This window comes from Morone saxatilis, unplaced genomic scaffold (assembly GCF_004916995.1).
Source record: "Morone saxatilis isolate NCDOM2014 unplaced genomic scaffold, NCSU_SB_2.0 Contig23, whole genome shotgun sequence".
Classification (NCBI taxonomy): Eukaryota; Metazoa; Chordata; class Actinopteri; family Moronidae; genus Morone; species Morone saxatilis.
Window position 1 is genome coordinate 15,354,630 of NW_023339796.1, and position 22,184 is coordinate 15,376,813.

General features: G+C 41.8%; 2 protein-coding genes across 3 annotated transcripts in view; one reads left to right on the top strand and one right to left on the bottom strand.

Annotated features, from left to right (window-relative positions):
* Nucleotides 1–4,681, top strand: part of LOC118334519 (sterile alpha motif domain-containing protein 14-like) — a 7,056-nt gene extending 2,375 nt beyond the window's left edge. The window contains exons 4-12 of the mRNA XM_035670441.1: nt 1–104; nt 284–380; nt 456–519; nt 776–912; nt 998–1,227; nt 1,400–1,462; nt 1,915–2,119; nt 2,639–2,827; nt 3,693–4,681. The exon at nt 1–104 is cut by the window's left edge and continues 1 nt beyond it. Coding sequence (XP_035526334.1) covers nt 1–104; nt 284–380; nt 456–519; nt 776–912; nt 998–1,227; nt 1,400–1,462; nt 1,915–2,119; nt 2,639–2,827; nt 3,693–3,905 — 1,302 coding nt within the window. The 3' untranslated portion in view covers nt 3,906–4,681. The remainder of the gene's footprint in view (nt 105–283; nt 381–455; nt 520–775; nt 913–997; nt 1,228–1,399; nt 1,463–1,914; nt 2,120–2,638; nt 2,828–3,692) is intronic.
* LOC118334793 (integrin alpha-6-like) lies at nt 4,575–19,062 on the bottom strand. Of its 2 annotated transcripts, XM_035670861.1 has the most exons (26): nt 18,768–19,062; nt 13,073–13,200; nt 12,873–12,952; nt 11,622–11,883; nt 11,290–11,421; nt 10,938–11,151; nt 10,652–10,845; nt 10,432–10,529; nt 10,204–10,331; nt 10,031–10,120; nt 9,752–9,813; nt 9,437–9,597; nt 9,205–9,348; nt 9,002–9,117; nt 8,728–8,884; nt 8,558–8,635; nt 8,384–8,463; nt 8,088–8,165; nt 7,805–7,907; nt 7,466–7,636; nt 7,204–7,302; nt 6,976–7,086; nt 6,485–6,583; nt 6,151–6,276; nt 5,875–5,956; nt 5,146–5,284 (listed from the first exon to the last, which is right to left on the bottom strand). In XM_035670861.1, the coding sequence occupies exons 1-25, from the start codon at nt 18,941–18,943 to the stop codon at nt 5,888–5,890; spliced, it is 3,156 nt and encodes a 1,051-aa protein (XP_035526754.1). In that variant the 5' UTR covers nt 18,944–19,062; the 3' UTR covers nt 5,146–5,284; nt 5,875–5,887. The 2 variants fall into 2 exon arrangements, with proteins under 2 accessions (XP_035526753.1, XP_035526754.1); XM_035670860.1 differs by lacking the exon at nt 5,875–5,956 and having other exon boundaries at nt 4,575–5,284; nt 18,768–19,061.
* Nucleotides 19,063–22,184: the final 3,122 nt, after the last annotated feature.

Consider the following 22,184-nt stretch of genomic DNA (forward strand, 5'->3'; position numbering starts at 1 on the left):
TGCAGGGTTGTGAGCCAGCGACTGGCAGATGCCCAGAGCCAATCAGAAAGCTTGGAGATCAAATACAGTAAGGCCAAGAGACTGGTCCGAGAATACCAGAGCAGGTATGTATCTAATCAATCCATCCAGTCCAGTGATTTCTCTGACAGCGTGGAATATTACTCCTAAATGGGAGTGTATTCTATTGGCTGGTAAAATTGTGTGTCTTCCCCCGTCCATGTTTGGAACTAAACATTTCAAATAATATTTGGGGGGTTTTTTTTGTTTGTTTGTTTTTTTTCAGAGAGGAGGAGAGGGAAAAAAGAGAAGCCGATTTGAGGAGAGAAATGGAGGAGAGAGATAAGCTGCACAGAGAGACAGTTGAAAGGCTGCAAATCCAGGTGAGAGGAGACCTCTCAATCCTTTACTGAGCCTGCCATTTCTCTGTAGTCATTGTTTTACACTGTTTATCACAGATAGCACAGCTGGAGAGGAAAGAGCCAGAAAGAAAGAACCACTCTGTGGACCCCTCAGTCACTGGTAAGCAGCTAAATTACTGTGACTGTAGAGTGTACTCTTTATGTGACTGTGTGTCTTTTTGACTTTGTGTCGCTAGTAAAACGTTGAAAACCATTTTTAAAGTTATTTTTATGAATTCAGATCTGGAAGGATTCAAAGAGTTGTATGTTGTTTAAACAAAATATTTACAGTGAGGAAAATGTTTTTCTTTAAAACAACAAATACAAATTTGACTGAAAAAAAAAAAAAAAAAGGGGGAATTGTGTTTGTGTCTCAGGTCCAGACTGGTATATTCCAGTCCCTGATACGGGACGTCTAGACTCCAGTGCTCACATAGCCAGAGCTCAACTGGCCCAGAAATCCAAGCGCCACCCGCCTTCTCGAGACAAACTCAGAGAGAGCTTTAGGAAGCAGGTAGGTGACAGAGCTGTAAAACTGAATCTAAATCTGCTGTTTCTGACAGACACTTGCACACCTGCGTCTTCATGTTGCTTTTTAGGAAGGTGAAGGTCAGAAACGCCAGGAGAGCGAGTCACTGTCTGCTCCCACAGTGGCACAAAGGGGCAGCAGAAGTGACCAGTCCAGTACCTCGTCTTTCTCAGCCCTCAGTCCTCAACCTCCCACCAACGCCGTCTTCACCCCTCCCATCTACATCAACGACACGTTCACTCCCTCACCGTGCAAATCCTCCGTATCCCGGAAGTCCAAAAGGAAATTTCCCGACTTAAGGTGCAGGGTCTCTTTCTTTTGTCCAAGACAACATTTTTTGCGTAGCCATTAGTAGTTCTATAGATTTCCGTTGAGCCATAGTTAATGTCTGGATATCTGCCACAGGGATGCTGACCGGCCATTTTTGCTGGTGGTATACTTTTTAATGACTGTAGTATGTTTTGTCTTTCAGTGGCCTTCGCAAGTCTCTCAGCAAAAGGAGAAGTGAGAAACACAGCAAAAAGTCCACAAACAGGTGTGACATCACACGTACACAAAAACAAAACAAAGGAGAAAATAAAAAAAATTGCAATTAACATTAAATCCTGACATGTCATTTGATAGGGCGATAAATAAAAGCCATTGATGATCCAATCCATAATGTTTCACTTGCACACTACAGCTTACAGCATTCAGAATCACCTGTTTTTATGCACATTTTTAATTTGTTTTTAAAAAACAGGAGAGGAAACACCAGATATTTGAAGGGGGGGGTATCACATCTATCTAAAGGTGCTGGAGCTCTAGACTATCAAACTCAATGAAGAAAAGCAACCACACACTCTAATTTGTTCCAAAATCGTATTTATTTTGCAATCTTTCGGTCAGACATTCTTTCAAGCTAAAAAAAGGTATTTTTTCCTTTTGAGCTACCAAGGCACCCCAAACGTGTACATTTTTAATTGAAACATAACTATTGTTTTCCAGCAGGGGGTCGTGTGGTGACCTGGTGGATGAGCCCGCTGGAGTTTCTCCATCAGGTTCAGTCACCTCCATGCCCTCTTGCCTCCCCTTCCCCTGGTTTGGAGAGCGAGGGAGAGAAAAAGAAGAGGGTGAGAGAGGCAGGGAGAGACTTCGGTCTGTGTCCAGCAGCAGTCTACCTTACCTGACCACCACAGGTAGAAGAGATCAGGTAAGAAAAGATGCACTAATGGATCAAATGTGTACATGGCACATTGAAGGCTAAACATGCTAAGGTGGCCAGAGTGACAAAGATCTAAATTAGGCTCTCAGCCTTCTCTGCATGCCATCTTCCTCCTCTGTCTAAAAATTTCTACAACAGTAATCCTTGATATGAACACACATGCATGGGTTTGCATGCAGCAGCTGTGAAGCACAGTATGTAGGCAGCCTTTTTCTCTTACTTCCAGAGTATTGGCTCACCAGTGTGCAGCTCCAGCATGGTGGGTCATGTCTCTGATATCTCCCTCTCTGGACACTCTCACACTTTCACCTTTTCCTCCACTGAGGTGAGTCTGTCCCCCCCCTTCCTTTTTCTTTCCTTTTTTCTTACCCCCCCCCCCAATGACAGTCTTCCTCCAATCTTCCTTTTCCCAAGCCTGCTCTCCTCTTTAATTACAGTTTCCTCTCCTATTTCTTTTCTTCTCTGCTCCCTCACTCTGTCTGCGTATTGTCTCGGGTGTCCTGTCAGACGTTGGACGATGACCCAGTTCCCACCAATAACAACAACCAGTGGCAAAGTCAACCCGTCTTGGAGTGGAACAACCAGCAGGTGTGTCTGTGGTTAATCGCCATGAACATGGACCAGTACGCTTCTGAGTTCACTGCCAGAGGTGTGGATGGGGCCGCGCTGCTCAGTATGGACAGTGAAAAACTCAAGGTGAGCCATTTAAGATGTTGAGGGAATCATTTTTGAATGTGGTACACACAGATACAGTTTCTTTACTTTGGATGCATTTTGTCACATTTTGAAGTAACATAGACTTCCAAGACTGGGCGGAACCTTTGTTGTTTTCCATATTAGTTTCATTATTTCTGATTTAGTTAATTAAGTAGTAGTAGTCCTAATATCAAATAGTCAATGTGATTACACTGTGATTAAAAGTGAGATTTTTATCTTTTAAACTCCCCTAACATTTCCATCCTAGACTGACAAACTCCCAGGCCATATTTTGTCATTTATACTGTATTTTTAGTTAATTTAGATTATTTTTTGTATTTTATTGTAGTTTACTTATGTGTGTGTGTGTGTGTGTGTGTGTGTGTGTGTGTGTATCTATATACGTGTTTAGATATATAGTTTTATATTTGTGTTGTAACTAGATGGCTTTTTATTTATCATAGGTAATCAAAAGATTTTGTATTTATAAATACCTTTCAACTCTGTACTGACTGGGACAAAATTGTGCTCTCTGGTGGTCTCTAAATTGCCTCAAACATATCTTCGGCATATCTATGCTCCAATTTCTCAATAGTAGTTACTTGGTAGTCGACATAGACTATATGGTGATACTATTTAATCTGTGATAATTTGGTGATATATCTGAAAGGCTCTATTGGTAAGAACTACCTTTGTGATACTTCCTTCCCCCGTATTGGGATTAAACCACTTTTGTCAGAAAAATGAGAATCGGTTAAATCCTGTTTTGTTGGAGGGTAATTAACCTGAACCTGTACAGAATCTATGTATATTCCGTTAACATTTACATGTGTTTTCTCTCTGTTTCTCTTCTCTTCGTTGTCAGGCTCTTGGGGTGTGCAGCCATAGCGACCGGTCTGCCCTCAAGAAGAAGCTGAAGGAGATGAAGAAAAGCGAGGAAAAGGGACAAAGGAAAGGAGAGAAGAATGCGGTTTTGGATAAGGAGAGCGACGAAAAAGAGAAAGCGAAGATGGCGATGGAGTCCGTAAAAGACTCCAGACGCAGTGGCAAAACTGTAAGAACTGAGTCACTCCTGTAAAGGTGACGTCGGAGATGCATAAGGGTGTGTTTGCAGTCTAACGCACGCAAATAAACTTGAACAAATGTCTGTTTAGTTAATAGAAACAGCTAGATCTACTGCACACATCTATTGTTCACATCTTAATAGTTATCATTTAGGATACAGAACACTGGTTGGTTTTAAACTGATAGACCGAACTTTGGACCAGAGCAGAGGTCGACTCCAGCACCAAAGTTCACACTCACAGCAGACGCACATCTCTCTGTATACGTCAGGTGTAAAGTGACAATTTGCTACTGTTTTACAGTGTTTTTTTTTTTTATTTTTTATCATGAACCTTAAATTATCCTTAGAATGATTTTAATATTTAACGTGCCGATTTAAGCACGCAGGTATCTGCTGTAAATGCTTTTTTTATGTATTAATAAATAACGTTTTAAACCTTCTTCTAGTCATCTTTAAAAAGTAATTTCACCTTGAATAAACACACAGAACACATGGATATATTTTAAAAAAACATTTATTTAAGAAACTGTTTGTATCCTCTGTTTCTTCCTATTTTACAGCCAGTGAATAAAAGGCGAATTCTGCAGAGGTTTGGTATTTACACACCAAATGCTCGACAACTGCAGTTGCTCCATAACTTACAACCTGAGGTGCCTTGAGCATGAAAAATGCTGATTGGTCTAAGTTAAGGCAGATCCTTAAAAAAACTTTAAAAAAAAAAAGAAATTAAAAAATTGGGAAAATAAACATTTTAGTAAAAAAAAAAAAAAAAGCCTGTATTTGCATTGCAAGACTCTTTGGCCGGTAGGGAACGTAACATAAAGTACTCCTCAAAGAATAAATACAAACAAAACTGCAAAATGTTTTTACAAAAAACCTAGAAACATACTCACTTCCTCCTTCCCTCCCTCCCCCAGTCAACACTGTGAATGTAGTAAATGTACAAAACAAGCTTTGACAGACAGTAATTGTGCAGAACCGTATCCCGCACTGCAGCTCTCCTTCCAGTGATTTATACGGACTTTATCCGAGATCAATTCAGCCTCTGAAGCAGAACGTTTGATCAAGTCTTTAGTTTTAAAAAATTTTGTTCTTTGTTTTTAACAAATGATTTTGTAGCTTTATTTACAGTCCACACTGTGCAAAGACAAGGCAGGAAAAAACAGTGAAATTGGAAGTTTATCAGTAAGCAACAGGAATCTGTGTGGGTCAGATCTCATTAGCTGTTAAGAATAATGTTCTTTGTCGTGCCATGTTGTCATCCAGGGCTTCTTGTCCAGGTTTTCCCAGTTACCATTCCCAGGGTTTATTGCTCTCTCCTCCCGTTTGATCCGAACAGCGTTGTAACTTGGAACCTTGTCTTCATATTTGGCTCGCTTAAAAAAGCCACACTGCAAGAGAAGAATGGAAAAACAAAATCAATGTTTTGTTTGGGTAAAAAGCTATTTAAAGACATTCAGAGGAAGCACGGGAGCTTGATGAGACATTTAATGTCATCAGTCCCTTTCACAGGAGCCAAGATGCAGTAAATCCATTAGGTGTAGACAATCCACCTGCACTCCTCTTAAAGACAAGAGACATGTTCTAATGCCCCTGTTTTTAAAAGTAGAGAGAAGGAAACCTGCAGACCAAGTCACTGCATGTGTAATAGCAAAAGAAGAAATTGGAAATGGAGGAAAAGACAGGAACTAAAAGAGATGCAGAACAGCCCCCATCCACCAATGATCCTCAAACATTGCTTATCAGCCATCACCTCCCCTGGCCATGCACGTAAACTGTAATGATCCACACATAACCATGTGTGAAAATCTTTTTAGGCATAAACTCTTTGCAGAAATGATCAGTCAGCTTTTACAGTAGCATTCATGTCACAGTGTGAGAATTGCTCACTGCCTGCGTAATACCATAAAGCAGTGCTTTTGTAGCGAAAAGGAGCGAGAGAAAACGTTTCACCCATTTGTGGCAGGCCGGCTAATTTTACCCTCTCTCTTTTTTTATGCACTTGATGTCAGTGTCTCTTTTTCTGATGGGTCCTCTTTATTCTTTTTCCCAAAGACTCCACACTGAGGAGAGGCAGATTGTTAGAAAATGTGTGTAATCGCTGTTATGTATACCTACAGTTGATGAGAAAATGGTGCTTTACAGAGTGTTAGAAGTTAGCTTTTTTCAGTTAAAACCATGAAAATACAGATGTGCCATATGTGTATGTGTTTGTATTAGCTGGGGCAGGGTGTGTCCCTTTGTCCTTCGGTTCTACCTTCCAGAGAAGGAAAGCCAGCAGGCCCAACAACAGCAACCCGAGCAGGATGGACAGCACGATGATCCACCATGGCACTCCTCCATACTGGGCTGCACGCCTCTCTGGGAACACCGTCAGTCTCACCTGGAGAACACAAATACAGTGGCAGAACATCAGTATTGGAAGTACAGTGTCAGATAGACTTTTACATGTCTGTTTATTCTCTCTTTATATCACACACATTCATGTTTTCGATGTCCATGCACTACGCTGACATCAGCATTAAGACCTGACAAAACTGTCATGTCATGCAATAAATAATCATGTCACCTTCTGTCACATATTAATTTACCTCTGTCTCAGCATTTTCCAGCACTGTGTTCTTTACTGTGCTATCAACACGCAGAGCGGCCTTCACTCTCACCTCTACATGATGGAGCTTGGAATATTCCTGTTTAAAGACAAAAGGAGAAGATCGAGTTTAGATAGTGCTGGGAGTAATAAAAGAAAACTCTAAAATAATACATTTGCTGCCATAATCTTTGTTCCTCTACATAGAGGTTTTCTAATAAGTGCCCTCATTTATGTCATGTCCTCTCTTATGAACTGACATACATGTTATAAGTTAAATCATAAGTTAATAATTCACTTCATGTTATTTAAATCCTTTGTGTTTTGAGTGTTTAGTAAGTCCCGTTTTCATTTCCATTTAACATTGCAAACCTGAGACTAGTACAAAATATAGTGGAAAAAATAGTGGGGAAACAAAGAATTTAAATATTTTTAATTTTAAACCCTGACCAAATAGTTAAGTAAAAACATGTAACTCTCTTGCAGTCTTACCTCTATGAAGGTGCCGTTCCATAAGCGAGAGTGGAGAGTGATGACTGCATTACTGTCCAAGCCCCGCAGGGGGCACTTTATTGTCAGGCAGTTTGCCCCATCTCCACAGGACTGTCAACAAAGAAGGGAGCACAACGTTACTCCTGGATTCTCCTGCTATTGGCTGCACAAGCACATAAAATATAATAATATAAAACAAAAAAATAGAACTTGGTAGTGTAGTATTACCAGAATTTCAGACTTCTTATCAAGTAAACTTAAAATAGTGCCTTCGCTGCCCCCCTGGGTGCTTTCTGCTGCTCTTCTCCTCCTGTTGCTACTTGGTTCCTTAAAAAAGAGAAAAGAGAAAAATTACATCCAACTAATAAATTTACCTCAACTTCTTCATTTTTTCTAAATGTAAAGAAATATATATAAATGCAACAAAATATAAATAAACTGCTATCTGAAAAAGTACACAACAACACCTTAATGTGATGCTTTCACTGACCATTTGAAGAAAGTTTATTTCCACTTTAGGAGAGCACTCTATGTGGTCCACTCCAGTGGAGCTGATCTTCATGAGGTAGAGCAGCCACTTCCCATGCTTCGTCTCCTTTGGCCAGTAGATTTCGAGGGTGGCGGTGCCGAACTCTGTCAAGCGCTTTCCCAGATTGATGATCTGTAAATCAAGACAGGAGCAGTGTGGTAGCTCTGGTGATATAGTATGATTTATCTAACTAGAGCACAAATACATCCAAAATGCAAGATACATTTAAAGAGTGCTGAAAAGAACTTGCCACTCTGGAAAGGAAATGACTACTGACTACTACTACTATTTTGTACTCACTCTGAACTGGTGTGTGATCGCACTGCCAATATCTCTTTCATTCTTCATGGCTGCCTCACCTTTGACCTCTCCTGTAAAGTAGACCTGAGATGGCTGGGCATGTCTGGAAAGAAACAGTCACACAATTAGAAGCATGAATCTGAATTTGTTTTTGGTCTGTGAACTGTGTGTACGTGTGTGTGTGTGTGTGTGTGTGGTGGTGTGTTGTGTGTGTGTGTGTGTGTGTGGTGTGTGGTGTGTGTTTGTTGTGTGTGTGTGTGTGGAAGGTGGTGGGGGTTCTTACCCTGATACAGACAGCTGTAACATGATCGCCACCTTTGCCTTTGCTTTAAGAGAGTCCAATTTCTGCTGCTCGCTTGTCCTGTCAGATCAGAGGTTTGACACAGGTCAAGTCAGACACTGCTAGTGAACTACAAATGTTAATACATAATTAAGGTAAGTGCATTACAGTCCAGGAGTGCTGTTTTTTACTACTCAAGCAGGAAAAAACTCTCTAAAAACTGCCCCTAAATGATCAAGACCACCATCATATCATTTAAAAAGTGTAATTAATGCTATTAGGCAGTTAGATTTACTTACGTTTCTGGCTTAAGATCAATTTCCACTTCAGTGGTATCGGGAGAGATGCCTGATGTACCCAGAATAATGTAGAAGGTTGTCTATATGCACAAACAAGACAATATATAAGACAACAGTATTAAAAGTGCCACCTGCAGAGGATGTAGACGGTTCTAAAAGGGGACTTTCTCTCACCTCTGAGCCCCGTTTGAAGGGGTTTCCAAGCTCACAGTCGGCCTGAGAACCGTTTGTATTGGCTACACAATTTACCAACTGCGGATTAAATCAAAGACAAGTTCCAATCAGGACCACAAAGTGATATGTGCGTGAATGTGGGTGTGTGAGACAGAGAAAGAGAAGCTTACATTGGTTTGAGGCCGGTAAGTAGAGTAGGTAAGGGAGCTTGGGAAGGAGGCAATCACAGAGGCTTCGTATGCATCATCTCCATTTAGATTGGTCACAGTGACCTCCAATGCGATGTTCTTTTGATCGCTGAGCGAGATCACCGGCACACCGTTCTCCCTTTAGACAGACAGAGGTTATGATCTCATGTAACTGACGAATGGGCTCCACATGCTTCAAGGAACCAGCCTTAGAAGTAATTATTAAATGAAAAAAGGTGTGAGTGTGTGTTCTTACAATTCTAACGGAGTGAATGTATCTTCGTCAAGTGCCCTGTAACCGTAGCGATATTTCACCTGCAAGTTGCTTCGGCAAACATTGTCGCTGCCGCAACCCTCCTTCAGGAAATGCACCTGCAACCACACAAGATTACATATATACAGTGGTAACATCACCACATCTTTAAATGTGTTCCTACATTAAGTATCATGCATACACACCTCTGATCGGGTGGACATTGGCTCACTGGCGTCCAGGACAGGTGACAGCTGAGGAGTTGGGCTCTGTCTGCGTTTACGTTTGCCCTCCTGGATGTCCACAGACACATCGATGGGGATCCCATGCAGCTTGTCTTTGATATTTTCCTGCAGAATGACAACGTTACAAAACATATATTCTAAGACCACAATGCACTTGATCAAGAAATTAAGAATTTCCAGAGAGAGTCACTACCTGTATGGCAAGCTGTTGTTTAAGGCATTGTTTCTTTCCTTTGCTTTTCATGGTGATGGTCCCTTCTGATTTGTAGCTGTGTTCAGAGTCAAGGAAGGTTGCCCTCGGGATAAGACTATTCTTCCTGCGGTCAGCGTCGGCCTCCAGGGTGTACTTCACCGCTAGATGGGACAGAGACAGAGACATAGGAGAGAGGAGAATGACATTTTGCGTATGGTTTTAATCTCCCTGTTACGTTGTGTCATTATAATAACAAGCGAAAACATGATAAAGTTGAGATTTTGCTTTAATAAAGAAAAAGATGGCTCAGCTTACTCAGACTGGGAGCATAGCTCGCAGGGTTGGCAGTGTAGGTGAAGCATGCCTCAACTTCCAAGCTGGAGACACATTGCAGTTTTTCCACAGTCAGACACAGTACTGGCATTTTCCACATACATTTGTATTCAGAAATTAGTAGAATAAAACCAGCAACTGAATGAAATAATATTATAGTTCTGCTTAATTTACGTCAAGCTGAATCTTTGAACATCCTTTATTTCCATAAATAAAATGGTTCATATTTGACATGACAGGGAAAAACAAAAGACATGCTACCAGAAGGTGTTGCCACAGTTCTTCTTGGTGAGGTCGATTTTCTCCGGTGAGAACTTGATTACCTTCTTGATGTTAATAACTGGACGGGCTCTGGGAGGACAGAACTCAGTAAGCAACTCTGTAACGATGAACAACAGAAATGTACAGTGAGGAAAACACGGCAGCTCACTCACCTATAGACAAAGACAGAGTCCGAGAGGGATCCGACAGCCAGGTCAGGGTAGGAGTTCGCATCCAGGTCCATGTTGCCTGCCAAAGAGTAGCCAAACATCCTGGCTCCTACAGGCTGGCCGGACAGGACCTAAAGCAAGATTTTTATTTGACCTGAATTAGTTTCTTAGATACAAACATAATCCACAATGACAAAGTGCACTAAGTTATCCCGCCAATTTATTACATACCTGTGAAGCTTTTTTAGAGCTGAGACCTGTGTCTGATCCATGGTAGATGTAAACGGTCCCTGCACCATTATCACCATAAGGAGCTCCCACTGCAAAATCTGACAGCAAGAAAGACAACAGTGACCTACAATGTGGTAATGCAGGTACATTTCATTCAAAACCAAGAATAACGAGCAGACAGTAGTATACATGTGCACAGGCACAAACATCGCAGCCTCACCATGGTAACCATCCTGATTGATGTCTCCCAGGTTTTCCACAGCCAGGCCAAACATGGAGTTCTGAGGTCCGTCTATTCTGGTGGGCTTGACTTTGTTCCACTCTCCGCCTTTGTTGACGTAGACGTAGACGGCTCCTCCAATTTCTCCGTCCTTCTCAAAGTACTGAGGAGCTCCCACCACTATGTCCTGCCAACTATGAGACAGGAGCATTACCTGTTAGTGAGTGTACAGTAATAGTGATAGCACTTTTCAAAGCAGAAGCAGCACGTCGTGTGTATCGCTCACCCGTCTGCGTTGAGATCCAACACGGCCAAATCGTAGCCAAAAGACGAGGCCAGCCCTTCCCCTTCCAGGGTGTACTCTTCTAGCAGGATGTTGCTTGTGTCTCCGCCTTTCTTCAGCAGCACAACCGCTCCGCTGTGGTTCGCTCTGGGAGCTCCCGCCACCACTGTCAACTGCCGATTCTTGGTCAGACTCTTTCCCGAGTCCAGAGAGAAGCCTGGGAGACGGAGAGAGAAAGGGACGCTTTCTTACATTGTCAGAGGCAGTCAGGTACATGAATATGTTTCTTTGTGACAGTGAATGAGCTGAAGTAGCAGTGTCAGATTGGCAGTGAATGGATGAAGCTGTGATTTACCCAGGTAGCTGTTGGCAGGAGCAGGGACCAGGTCAGGGTTTTTTTCCGTCTGATCGCCCACCTCAAAAGGACCATCATCATAGATGCCCATTTCTAACAATGTGTCGTTCCTTTGTTCCAAGCGCACCACACCTGGAGGAGAGGAGACAAGAGGCGTTAAAACGGTAGAGATCTGGCAAAACCCATAACACAATAATCCTAACCGCCGCTAATGTTGAACACACAAATCACATAGAGAAGATTGATAATAAAGCATGTGTAGTTAAGTTGTTTTACAGTAAAACCTTTGAATAGATTACTTTAAACATCTATGCACACACAAATAGGACTACCTTTCCAGTTGTAGGCTCCAGGAGCCCCAAAGATGATATAGTGGAAATCCTTGTCAAATGTGGCAGAGAGGCCCTGCTGGCAGGAGCCAAACATCTCGTGGCCTCTGGCCCGGCTCTCGCAGAAATGCCAGTTATCTCCCTCTTCAGCTAAGCTGGGATTGATAGTTAAGTCCTGACTGAGCACGTAGCAGCGGCCGATAATGTCACGGGATTCGCTGGCCGTGTTCACACTGGTCCGGCGCTGGTAGCGATGGGCACAGGTCTGCCGGGGGAAACAGAGGCACACAGTTGAGTTGTTGGTCAAAGCTGATGAGATGTTGTGAAAAAGGCTTGTGTTGTTACTTTTAGAGTTTAGATGCCAGTAGCCTTAAAACAAGATAAGTCAATTACTTGTATATTTGACATAATATACTATTCATTGTTTGAGCCATTTTTCAAGCAAAAAAAAAATTTCTCTGTTTTATATCATTGTTAATTTACTTTCATTGAGTTTGGACTGTTGGTTGGAGAAATCAAGCAATTTGAAGATGTCACCTTGGTCAAAGTTGTGATGTGTGATGTTGATTTTATTAAAATGTAGATATTAAACAAAAAATGAATCTAAAAAAAATGTTTTCAGATTGATTGAAAATAATTATTGGTTGCAGGTCTAAAATTGTTTGCAGACTCATTGCATATCACTTATTTAACTGACTTCAAATCCAAAGCACATGTCTGTTCTATTAATGGACATTTTTAAATGTTGTTATACATTCCCCTGTAATCCAGCATGACATGTTTGATAGCTTTTGGAAAAACGTCATATTGGCATAAAAATACATTCTTGTGGGTTTAAAGGCATTTATTTGGATGTCTACGCAGGGCTGAAATGGATGATTACTGTCAAGTAGTAACAGAAAATAATAGAAAATACCCATTACTATCCTGACCTTGAAATATCTTGTTTGATCCAACAAACAGTACAATAAACAAAAATATTAATTTTATGATGATATAAAACAGAATAAAGCAGCACAAAGGATAAGCTGCAATCGGAGAAATTTTGGCATTCATGAACAAAAAAGGCATGAAAATAGTGGTTTAATTTCAAGGTCTTGGTCAGATACAAAGACATTATATTGTCTTTTTATTAAGCTCAAGATAAGCAGAAGACAGGGAAAGGGAATGATACGCAGCAAAGGGCCACAGGTCAGACTAGGACGCCAGCTCTTCCAGGTGAGCTACAAGGGCACCCTAAAAACACAGACTTACCACAATCTTGCCTCCTGGGCCCTGACTGTTGACTGACACTCCCATCCACTGGTTTTCTTTGCTTTCTCTTTTTGGATCCTCTACACAGAGACAGAGACAGAATTAGACACAAAGAGGATTCTGTGACTCAAATATCGTAGGAAATAAAGGGTCTGAAACAGCCAAACACAGAAATGCACAGGTGTGGGCAGATTTCTCACCAGTCTTATCAAAGTGAACTCTGGCGCAGCCAGCTGAGGTGGTGCTCATGTCACAGTTGTACAGTCCTCCTGTCACTTTAGCTTTTTGACCACTCCAGGCTTTTGCTTTTGGGGCCCCAACCAGCAGCCTGAAACAGACACACAAATGAATGTGTTAAAACATACGCAGCTCCAACAAATGCACTTTGTGAAAGCAGTTGAAGCAGTAAAACTCATCTGCAATCTAGCATTATGGCATTTCTTCCACTTGCACATTATATTATCATACATTCCAGTCTACTGCGTCACACAGCAGCCATATTCACACACACAAACACACATCCGCCACCAAACTGATGTTCCATGTCCTCACGGTCCGACTGAGTCAAAGACCCCTTTCAAACGCCTGCTGTGGTTGATTGAACCAGGCTTTCTATCTCTCTCCACACACACACAGAGGCCGCCTTTGTGGAACAAGGACAAGGGCAAATGCCACACCCAAGTCTTGGCGACTGGCATCCAGTTCCCAGGGTTTTCAACAGAGTAAATCAAACAAGTCAAGGATGTCATCCTTCAAACTGATGCTTTATGGAGGTTTACAGCAGAGAGTAGGGCACATACACTCTGTCAATATAGCCGTCTCTCTCTTTCTATCGCTCTGTATGTTCCAGGAGTTCTCTCAGGCTTTGCTTTGTCTGTCCGATGACCTCCACAGTTAATATTGCACAGCACACTGTCTTCACCAGATGAGATTAACCAAAGCCATTTTTAGCTGGAACACAAAGCATTCTCAGATACACACACACACACACACACACACACACACCATCTGGGGGGGAATTTACAGAGACATATAGTCAGAGTGAAGAGCTAAGGCCTAATGTGATCAGCATGTCTGCAGCGTAGACCTCACTAGTCAACACGCACTGCATGTGGGAGAAGACTTCAAACTAAAACAGCTAACTTTTTCAGACAAGCGTTAATCATCGTGAATACTGACTCCAGCTGGAGTGATGGGGATTAGCAGAGGACAATAAATCTATTTATATGACAAGCAAAAATATGTCCCGTTAAAATTGTTTACAAAGACTTATAATGCTGCCGTTATGAGATGGATTCAAATGGTTTGAAAAGGAAGTATTGCGAAAATATGAAGACGTTTCTCTCCAATAAAAGGCATCACAATAGAAACAAACTCCTTCTGCATGGTGGACAAGTGCACATTGTTTATCCCATTTTAACCACTGGATTGGTTTGGCCTTGTTTCAAAAACCAGAGCACTATAATTTGTGCAGTTATCCCATCCACTAAGTGTCCAATCCAGCCCTTTTTTAAAACTACACAGGGAGTGAGTGACACTTGACATTTGACACCACACCGTCTGAAGTCAACTCTCCACCTCTAAGCGCACTAGCGGACCCAACAGAAAACATTTTTGCACACAGAGAGAATTTGTTAGGGCATGTGCTCGTCATCCAAAGATGAGTCACCACTTTCAAAGAGAGGATTGGTGACTATCAGTGAATCCCAGGTGGGTACATCTCCCCTTCCATTATCCTCCAAGATGCAGGAAGCCAGGAGAATTGACGGAAAGAGCTCTGCCATGACACACTGGGAAATGGGGTCACTGGGTCTGGGGTCTCTGCTGCATTAACTGAGAATGGATAATGTAGTTCCTACTTCTACATAATCACATTGTGATATTCATTCAGGGTCTTGTTCACCTATTTCCTTTGGGCTAAATGCAACTAAGAAGAGTGCACAAACAGCAGCAATGTGAAAATAAAATAACACAATACATCACGATTAACTGAACAATGAGATCATTTAGATTAAGCAAGAAAAGAAAGAGGAGTTGTGTACATATGATTCAAATTATGAAAAGTCTTATTCGGGAATCTAAATTGGAGACAAATCTAGACACATATTATCTATTACTGATTATTATTTTTTATCAATGAAGAGTGAAGTGCTGACATGATGTGTCAGGGACTAACACTGTGATGAGGCTGACCCTCTGGCACTGACATTGACCCAGCTGTTTGTCTAATCATAATCATCTAACACACTGGCTGAGTCTACAGGAAGGAGAAAGACAAACAGAGAGACAGGGTGTGTGTTTGGGTGTTCAGTGACTCAAAACACGCATATCGGCAGCAACACTCGGACTGTCTCTGCGCAGGACAACAGAGCAACCAGCGCAGAGTGACCATCGGAGGGACGTCCCGTTGAGAGAGGTGTGTTGGTTTTTTTTTCTAACAGCAGCAAACTGGCACAGCCCGTTGCTTAGCGACAGCCAGTGGCACCCTATCAGCTAGAGGCGTTCACCTCCAAATGGGTTGCAGATCCAGAGGTTCATGTCATCTGTTACCCAACTTCTCTCGCTCCATCCGAGCCAGCTGACTCCGACTGGTTGAATAACAGCTTATATTTGGTGCCCAGATGTAAGACTGATTTATGTTCCTCTCCGCATTCTTTCAACCATCACCTCTTTCTTTTCTTCAGTTCTTTTCTCTCTCTCTTTTTGATGTTTGACAACCTGAAGTAACCTGAAGGGAAGAAAGGGGGAAAATCCTACTCAAATGCAGACCTTGTATACTAATAACACTCTATTTCCTCTATCGTTTTACAGGAATCTAGACATTACTATTTTACACACCAGCATGTCTTGCTCTCCTCTTTCTCACAGTGCATCCCTACATCCTTTACTCTACATCTATCCATTTCTCCAGAACCAATTTATTTGTCAATGCATTGACATTCTCCCCCACGTTTCTCCCACTCTATGCAAGCTCTTAAACTTCCCTTAACTTTCACTCTGTATCCTCCTCCCTCCTTCTCTTCATGCATTGAGCTTTCCCTCCTGATTTTATTACACAGACAGCTCCATCTGGTAATTATGACCAACTATGGAATGCTACACACACACACACACACACACACTGACACACATGCATATACACAATCCCATCAGCTCCTGCTCTCTCCTGCAGGTACATGCAACACTCGTCCCTACAGGGCGTGAAATACACCGGAAGATATAAGACTGAATAAAAGTTGCCACGCATGACTGGCAAAGGATTGTGACTCACTGTGCACACCCAACAGTGAGATGACACACATGGGGAGGGGGGGGCAAAAGCACACATACACACCAACACTTACTGTAGCACACATGTTGATCCAATGTTAACTCAAATCACTGTCAGCACAAAGAAAAACTATCACTCTCTTTGTTTTTTTTCGCCTCAGGTTAGGAACGTATCAAGCAGCACACTGAGCTCTCTGACACTCTTCCAAATGACTGACAACAAGGCAACGCCTCAGTGCTCAGCCACAGCATGCATCAGCACCATTAAAGCACACTAAACAGGCACTCGCACACACATGCATGCATCCACAGGCAGCACATACACACAGTCCACAGTGAGAGCACATTCCACCTCTGTAACAGCAGTAAGAGCACCATCACTTGCAAAACAAACATGGCTTCCTGCTCAAACATGAACACACGCATTCAAACTTGCGCTGTAATGTAACACGCACATGCCTGTTTCTACACCGATTAAGGACAAGATTTGCTTCAACAAACTGTTAAACTATGTGGAATATAACTGTATTTGAACAGCAGATCAGGACAAATAGCTCTGGATCTTGGGAAATAAACCCCGCTGAAAACCTGCCTGAAATTACAGCTCTCACAAATAAGGGTTAGAGCTGCAAATAACACTGTTTTTCATTATTGATTCATCTTCCAGTAACTCTTTCCATCAACCAATTAACAGTTTGGTCAAAAAAATAGTGAACAATTCCAATCACAACCCAGAGACGCAATTAATTGAATGTTAAAACTGCAGTTAAAACAGTCCGAGTAGGAAAACCAGCATATCTTCACATTTAAAAAGCTGGAAAAGGCTAATATTTGGCTTGTTTTTGCCTAAACTTACATAATTAAACGGATTATCAATGTTGCAGATTACCTTTCTGGTGATCTACTACTAATTGTTTCAGTAGGCGACAGCTCAGTCTGGTAAACTGGTATCTGTTGTTTTCCAGTTCACAGAATTCTTTTTTTCTTGTATTTAACTTTACAACCTGAAGCAGGGGGACTTTGTGGTTGCTCTGGTCCCGTGCTGATCACCATGTGTCTTTCATTTAGACACAGCCTAAAACTAGGACACAAACTGCCACTGTATGTGTGTGTGTGTGTGTGTGAGAGAGAGAGAGAGAGAGAGAGAATGTGCAGCAGTAGTAGAAGTGTGTAAATAAGTGTTTAACCTGTGTGGAGAAGGTTAAAGACTTGATGCTTAATAACTCTGAGCCGAATTAGTTAAGGATATGTTGCAGCCGGTGAACACGCTGTGGTGACCTAACCACTACCTGGATCAAGGTTTCATTCCCATCTGTTGCCCGTGTGTGGATCAGTTCTGTGTAAAAATACAGTTAATAGTTGATTGTAGTTTACGCTACATATCGGTGCCCACTAGAGGCACTGATCACACTGTAATGTACTTTGAATGGAATAATTTTATGTCATATTATGGACAGTGGTGGAATATAAGTGTACATTTACTCAAGTATTGTAGTTCTGTACACACTTGAAGTATTTGTACATTTATTGCTACATGACTTTATTTTCACTTACTGAACTTTACTTTTCAGAAAATATTGTACTTTCTACTCCGCTATATGTATTTACAACTATAGTTGCACGTTACTTTACTTTACTTTATTAAGAGTTTATAGGCCATACAAAATATATATGATGAGTTATACAACAATATGCATTGTTATAGAATAAATTACTAATCGTAAAGCAGTTTATAATTAAAAGTTCCACCTAACCAACTACAACAATAAACTGTATATATACATAATAATATAACAGTAATACATAATATAACTCACAGGAGCCATTTTTACATTCCTCCACCAACAAAACGACGCCCTTTAATCACAAACACAGCCAAACGTGTATATTTCTGTCAGGCCCATTACAGCCTGAGAGACTCTCAGATTAAAGAATCTGACTAGTCTGATCTCAGGTCAGTTTATATTAAGGCTATTGAAACTAGTGATCACATGATGGCAGTGAGCCTTTATGCAGGGTGACAAATCCCTCTGAATCAATGCCCATAAAAATGCCAACAGTGATTCAATGAGATGTTTTGGCCCTAAACGCCAAGGCTCGGTCTCACTGGCTCTCACCTAAAAACAACTCTGGGGGAATGTCAGGCAAAAAAAAAAAAAAAAAGGAGAGAAAGAGAGAGAGAAATGTAGGCGCGCGCAGTTGAGTGCACGTGAACCAATATCTGCCCAGGTCCCATAAAAACTTACTCAATAAGTAACCCGAAAGCAAAAGCTGACCAAAGATTAACAAGGCCTGCGGTTTGAGCTAGCAACAGGTGTATAAAGTACGGCACATTATTTTAAGAAGCTGAGGGAAATAGTTTTTTTCCCCCACTTATTTTGTGGGGGGGGAAAGCCTAAAAAACTACCTGCGACATACCTGAGCTCAAATGACTGCGAAGCATTTAACTCTCTCCTGACATTTCTACGGGAACTTAAACGCGTCTCAAAAGCAGCTTCACAAGAACCCAAAATAAATCGTCTACATTGCTGTAACATTTTAATGACATGGTTACAGAAGTAACCGACGACCTAGAAGTGAATGGACTCGTTCCCCTTTAAAACCTAAAAAAAGTGTGGCTCTTACATTCTCTTCTCCACCGGATTGAGCTGCCGGTGCATGGCCAGAGAGAAGCCGAACAAGGTGCCTGGTTCTCCGCTCTTCCGCAGCACATTCTCGCTGTCCAGGTTGAAAGCCGCCAGTCGCCCACATCCCAAGAGAAAAACGACCGGCCACAGTCCACAGGTGATCCTGCCCTCCATGAGATACAGTCAAATATAAAAACTCCCTTTGAACCGGTGAGAGGTGAGTCCTCGCTGAAGGAGGTGCAGAGTGCGACTGGCTGACTGCTGGAGGGTTGAATGTGGTCCACTTTACTTTCAGCTGCCCCTCCCACTGGCCTCTCCTGGCACACACACACACCATCACACCACACCTCAAACTGCTTGAAGACATAACTTGTATTGTCAAGTATATTTTAATTAGAGAAGATCAATGCCTTTGTTAGTTTGCAGCAGATCAATTGTGTAATCTAACCAGCTGAGTGATGCCTGAGGCTTTGTCGAAACACATTTTGCAGGAATAAAGTGGCGCTTCGCTGACAGTAGATCTCTAAGCATAACACTATAATAAAGACTGCACTTCAACTCCCTTGGAAACATGCACAAACAAAACATTCAAGAGGGAAAATATTGGCGAAACACCCAGTGACAGAGAGCACAATCTGCACACTCCCAGTAGATTTTGTTTACTGACATCCTTGCAGTGAAGGAGGAGATGCAGAGACAATAGGCTGTTAGAGACAAGAGCTGGCACAGTAGCAGTTAGTCGATACAGTGATTAAGCCAGAAATTTGGTTGAGTGATCAATCCAGACAACAACAGCAATTCAGTGACCTAGAGTAGGCGGATGGAAACAGGAAGAGAGACTGAAGAATAAGAGAGGGTGTTTGCAGTACAATAGCAGGCCTCTACAAACTACAGCTCAGAAATCCAAAGCTAGAAATTACAATCCTTTCTGCGTGCCCCATAGATCATTACATGCTATATCACCACAGGGCCTGTGTTTTCTGTAAATGACTCATTAGATGAGTCAAAGTGCCAGGCTGGGCACAGACCCGCACATTTAACATACTCCCTAACTAGATGGTTTTCAAGGCATTCCATGAGACGCTGACCCAAAGCCTGTCCTCACAACACAGCATTTCAGTAGACAACGCAGGCTTTGTCTGCACATTGAGAAAGAGGGCAGACAGAGAGGGAGAGGGAGAAAGAAACTGCCCACATACTGTATAAAAGGCACAAATAATGGTGGAAGAGGGGGAGCGCAGAAAAGGAAAAGGGCAAGGGGAAGAATGTGGTTCCAGGTCTGTTATCTACTTAAGTTTTTATGATCCCCAGCAAGAACCAACTCTGTGATCCAGCATTACTTGGAGCTGGACAAAAATAGGAACGTTAACACTTGATCTTTATATACACTTCACCTTGTGTATAGAAACAGGTAAGAGAGAGGCGGATGACAAACTGGAAAATAAGAAATACAGGTGCCCTTGAATATCGTACCTTTTGCGCGAACACCAGAACAAGCTTAGAGTGGAGTGTCAAAAAGCTCTTTTTTACCCTGGTCAGTCACATGTTTTGCAGATGTCTTGATAATATTACTCTATCTTATAAAAGATCTCCCTCCTTGAAAGGTAGTGGAATCCCTAAATCATGTGACCGTCGGCCTGTTGGCTCTATTTGTGCGTCCGTGTTGTTGTTTTTCCCATGCGGTTTTGTCTGCTACTGTACCAGTTCCAGGTAGGATCAGCTGCACGTTCACAAGTTATTTATGGTTCTGTCAGAAACAGGAATCAGCCTTATCACTGATAAGAACAGCAGTCTGTATAGTGAGGTGAGTTAGCTTAGCTCGCCCTTGGCTCGTGTTTTTTCACAGTAAACTTCCGTACCCAAAGTGTAAAGAGAAGGACCTCCAATTAATGAACAGACAGCTCTCCTTCTTCCTCTAGTGTTTAGCTTTTCAGCCTCACCGCCACCTTTTTTTCTTTTCTTGTGTGGCTTATCGTCTAACCTCAACATCACACATGTCACAGCTTACCAACACCCTCCCCGCCCCCCACCTTTTCTTCTTCTCCTCTACTATGCTCCAGGGAAATAAAGGTCACACATCTCGTCTACACATAGACACAGTGAGCATTGATCTGCTGACATTCAGTCATGATTTAAGGGTAACATGTAATGATAAAGGCGCACAAAATATCACATAGCTACTGAGTAAAAGATCAAGAATTGAATGTGAATAACAAAAAGTAAACAAATACTTCCCAACTTTGAATAAACAAAGATAAGATCATTCAAGTTTGTTGTTCTCGAGAACAAACTTGAATTCACTTCCTGATCACTTTATTAATGAATCACTGCCGATTAACTCTGAGTCAGGAGCCAACTGGCACATTAGTTACATACATATAAGCTACAGCTTATCTGACAGACCCAGTGATTTTAATGATTATTACAAAATACATCTCCTAATACAATGTGTGCCCTCCGTGTACAGCATGTTCAGTATTACGACACCGAAGGAGAAAAAAAGGTTGCCTTGGGTGCCAAAGTTGAGGAATGACAGTAAAAGCAATGTTCTCTGACACACACACACTTATGTCGAAAACACAGCGCCTAGACTCGCCCGAGCCACAGCCCTGTATTTGTTCTTAAAGCTGCAGCTCCAGGTACACTAAGATAAAACAAACGCACACTCACCTGAGGGAGTGTCACAATGAACTGAGTGGTAGGGTGAGTGTGTCTTTATGACACTATAGAAACACATAGCCTTAGGATATTGATAAAAACACACACACACAGTCAGTTACACAATAACACTCAACTTCTAACCCAAGGTCTGTCACAACTGCAGCACATGAATGCACTTTCCCTGAGTACAATTGATTATGTGAGCCTGTAAATATGTTGACAGCAGATCATCTCAGAACTGATATATCAGATCAGAGAAATAAGTAAGTATTTGTCAGCTGAATACCTTCAACAAAAACACAGGACAGGCGGATGATCAATGAGTGCCGACCCAGCTCTTCTCAAGTAACAGCTGGCTGGTTGGGTGAGAGTATGCATGGTGTACAGCAGTATACCTTAAAGGAATAGTTCAACATTTTGGGACTTATTGTCTTTCTTGCCAAGATTTAGCTTAGCATAAAGACTGGAAACTAGCTAGCCTGGCTCTGTCCAAATGTAAAAATATCCACCTACCAGAACCTCTACAGCTCACTAATTATTTAATCACAATTTTTAACAGTTTTTGTGTGTATAAAACAAATTAAATACAACATGTTATGCTGTATTGCTTAATATTCACTATTCAGATATGAGCGTAGCATCACTCATTTCCTCTGCTGTCAGCAAGACTGGAAACAAGATTCCGAAAATGTCAAAGTATTCCTTTGAAGGTGTTATTTATCAAATTCCTGTAGTCCAAGAGATTATGAGCAAA

What these genes read in the sequence shown, in the direction of transcription:
- LOC118334793 (XM_035670860.1), bottom strand. Translation starts at nt 18,943, where the DNA reads ATGGAGGGCAGGATCACCTGTGGACTGTGGCCGGTCGTTTTTCTCTTG. An exon ending in AGTTCACTTTGATAAGACTG is followed by an intron (nt 12,953 to 13,072) that starts GTGAGAAATCTG and finishes GTCTCTGTGTAG; the next exon opens with AGGATCCAAAAAGAGAAAGC. An exon ending in ACATTCACTCCGTTAGAATT is followed by an intron (nt 8,885 to 9,001) that starts GTAAGAACACAC and finishes GTCTGTCTAAAG; the next exon opens with GGAGAACGGTGTGCCGGTGA.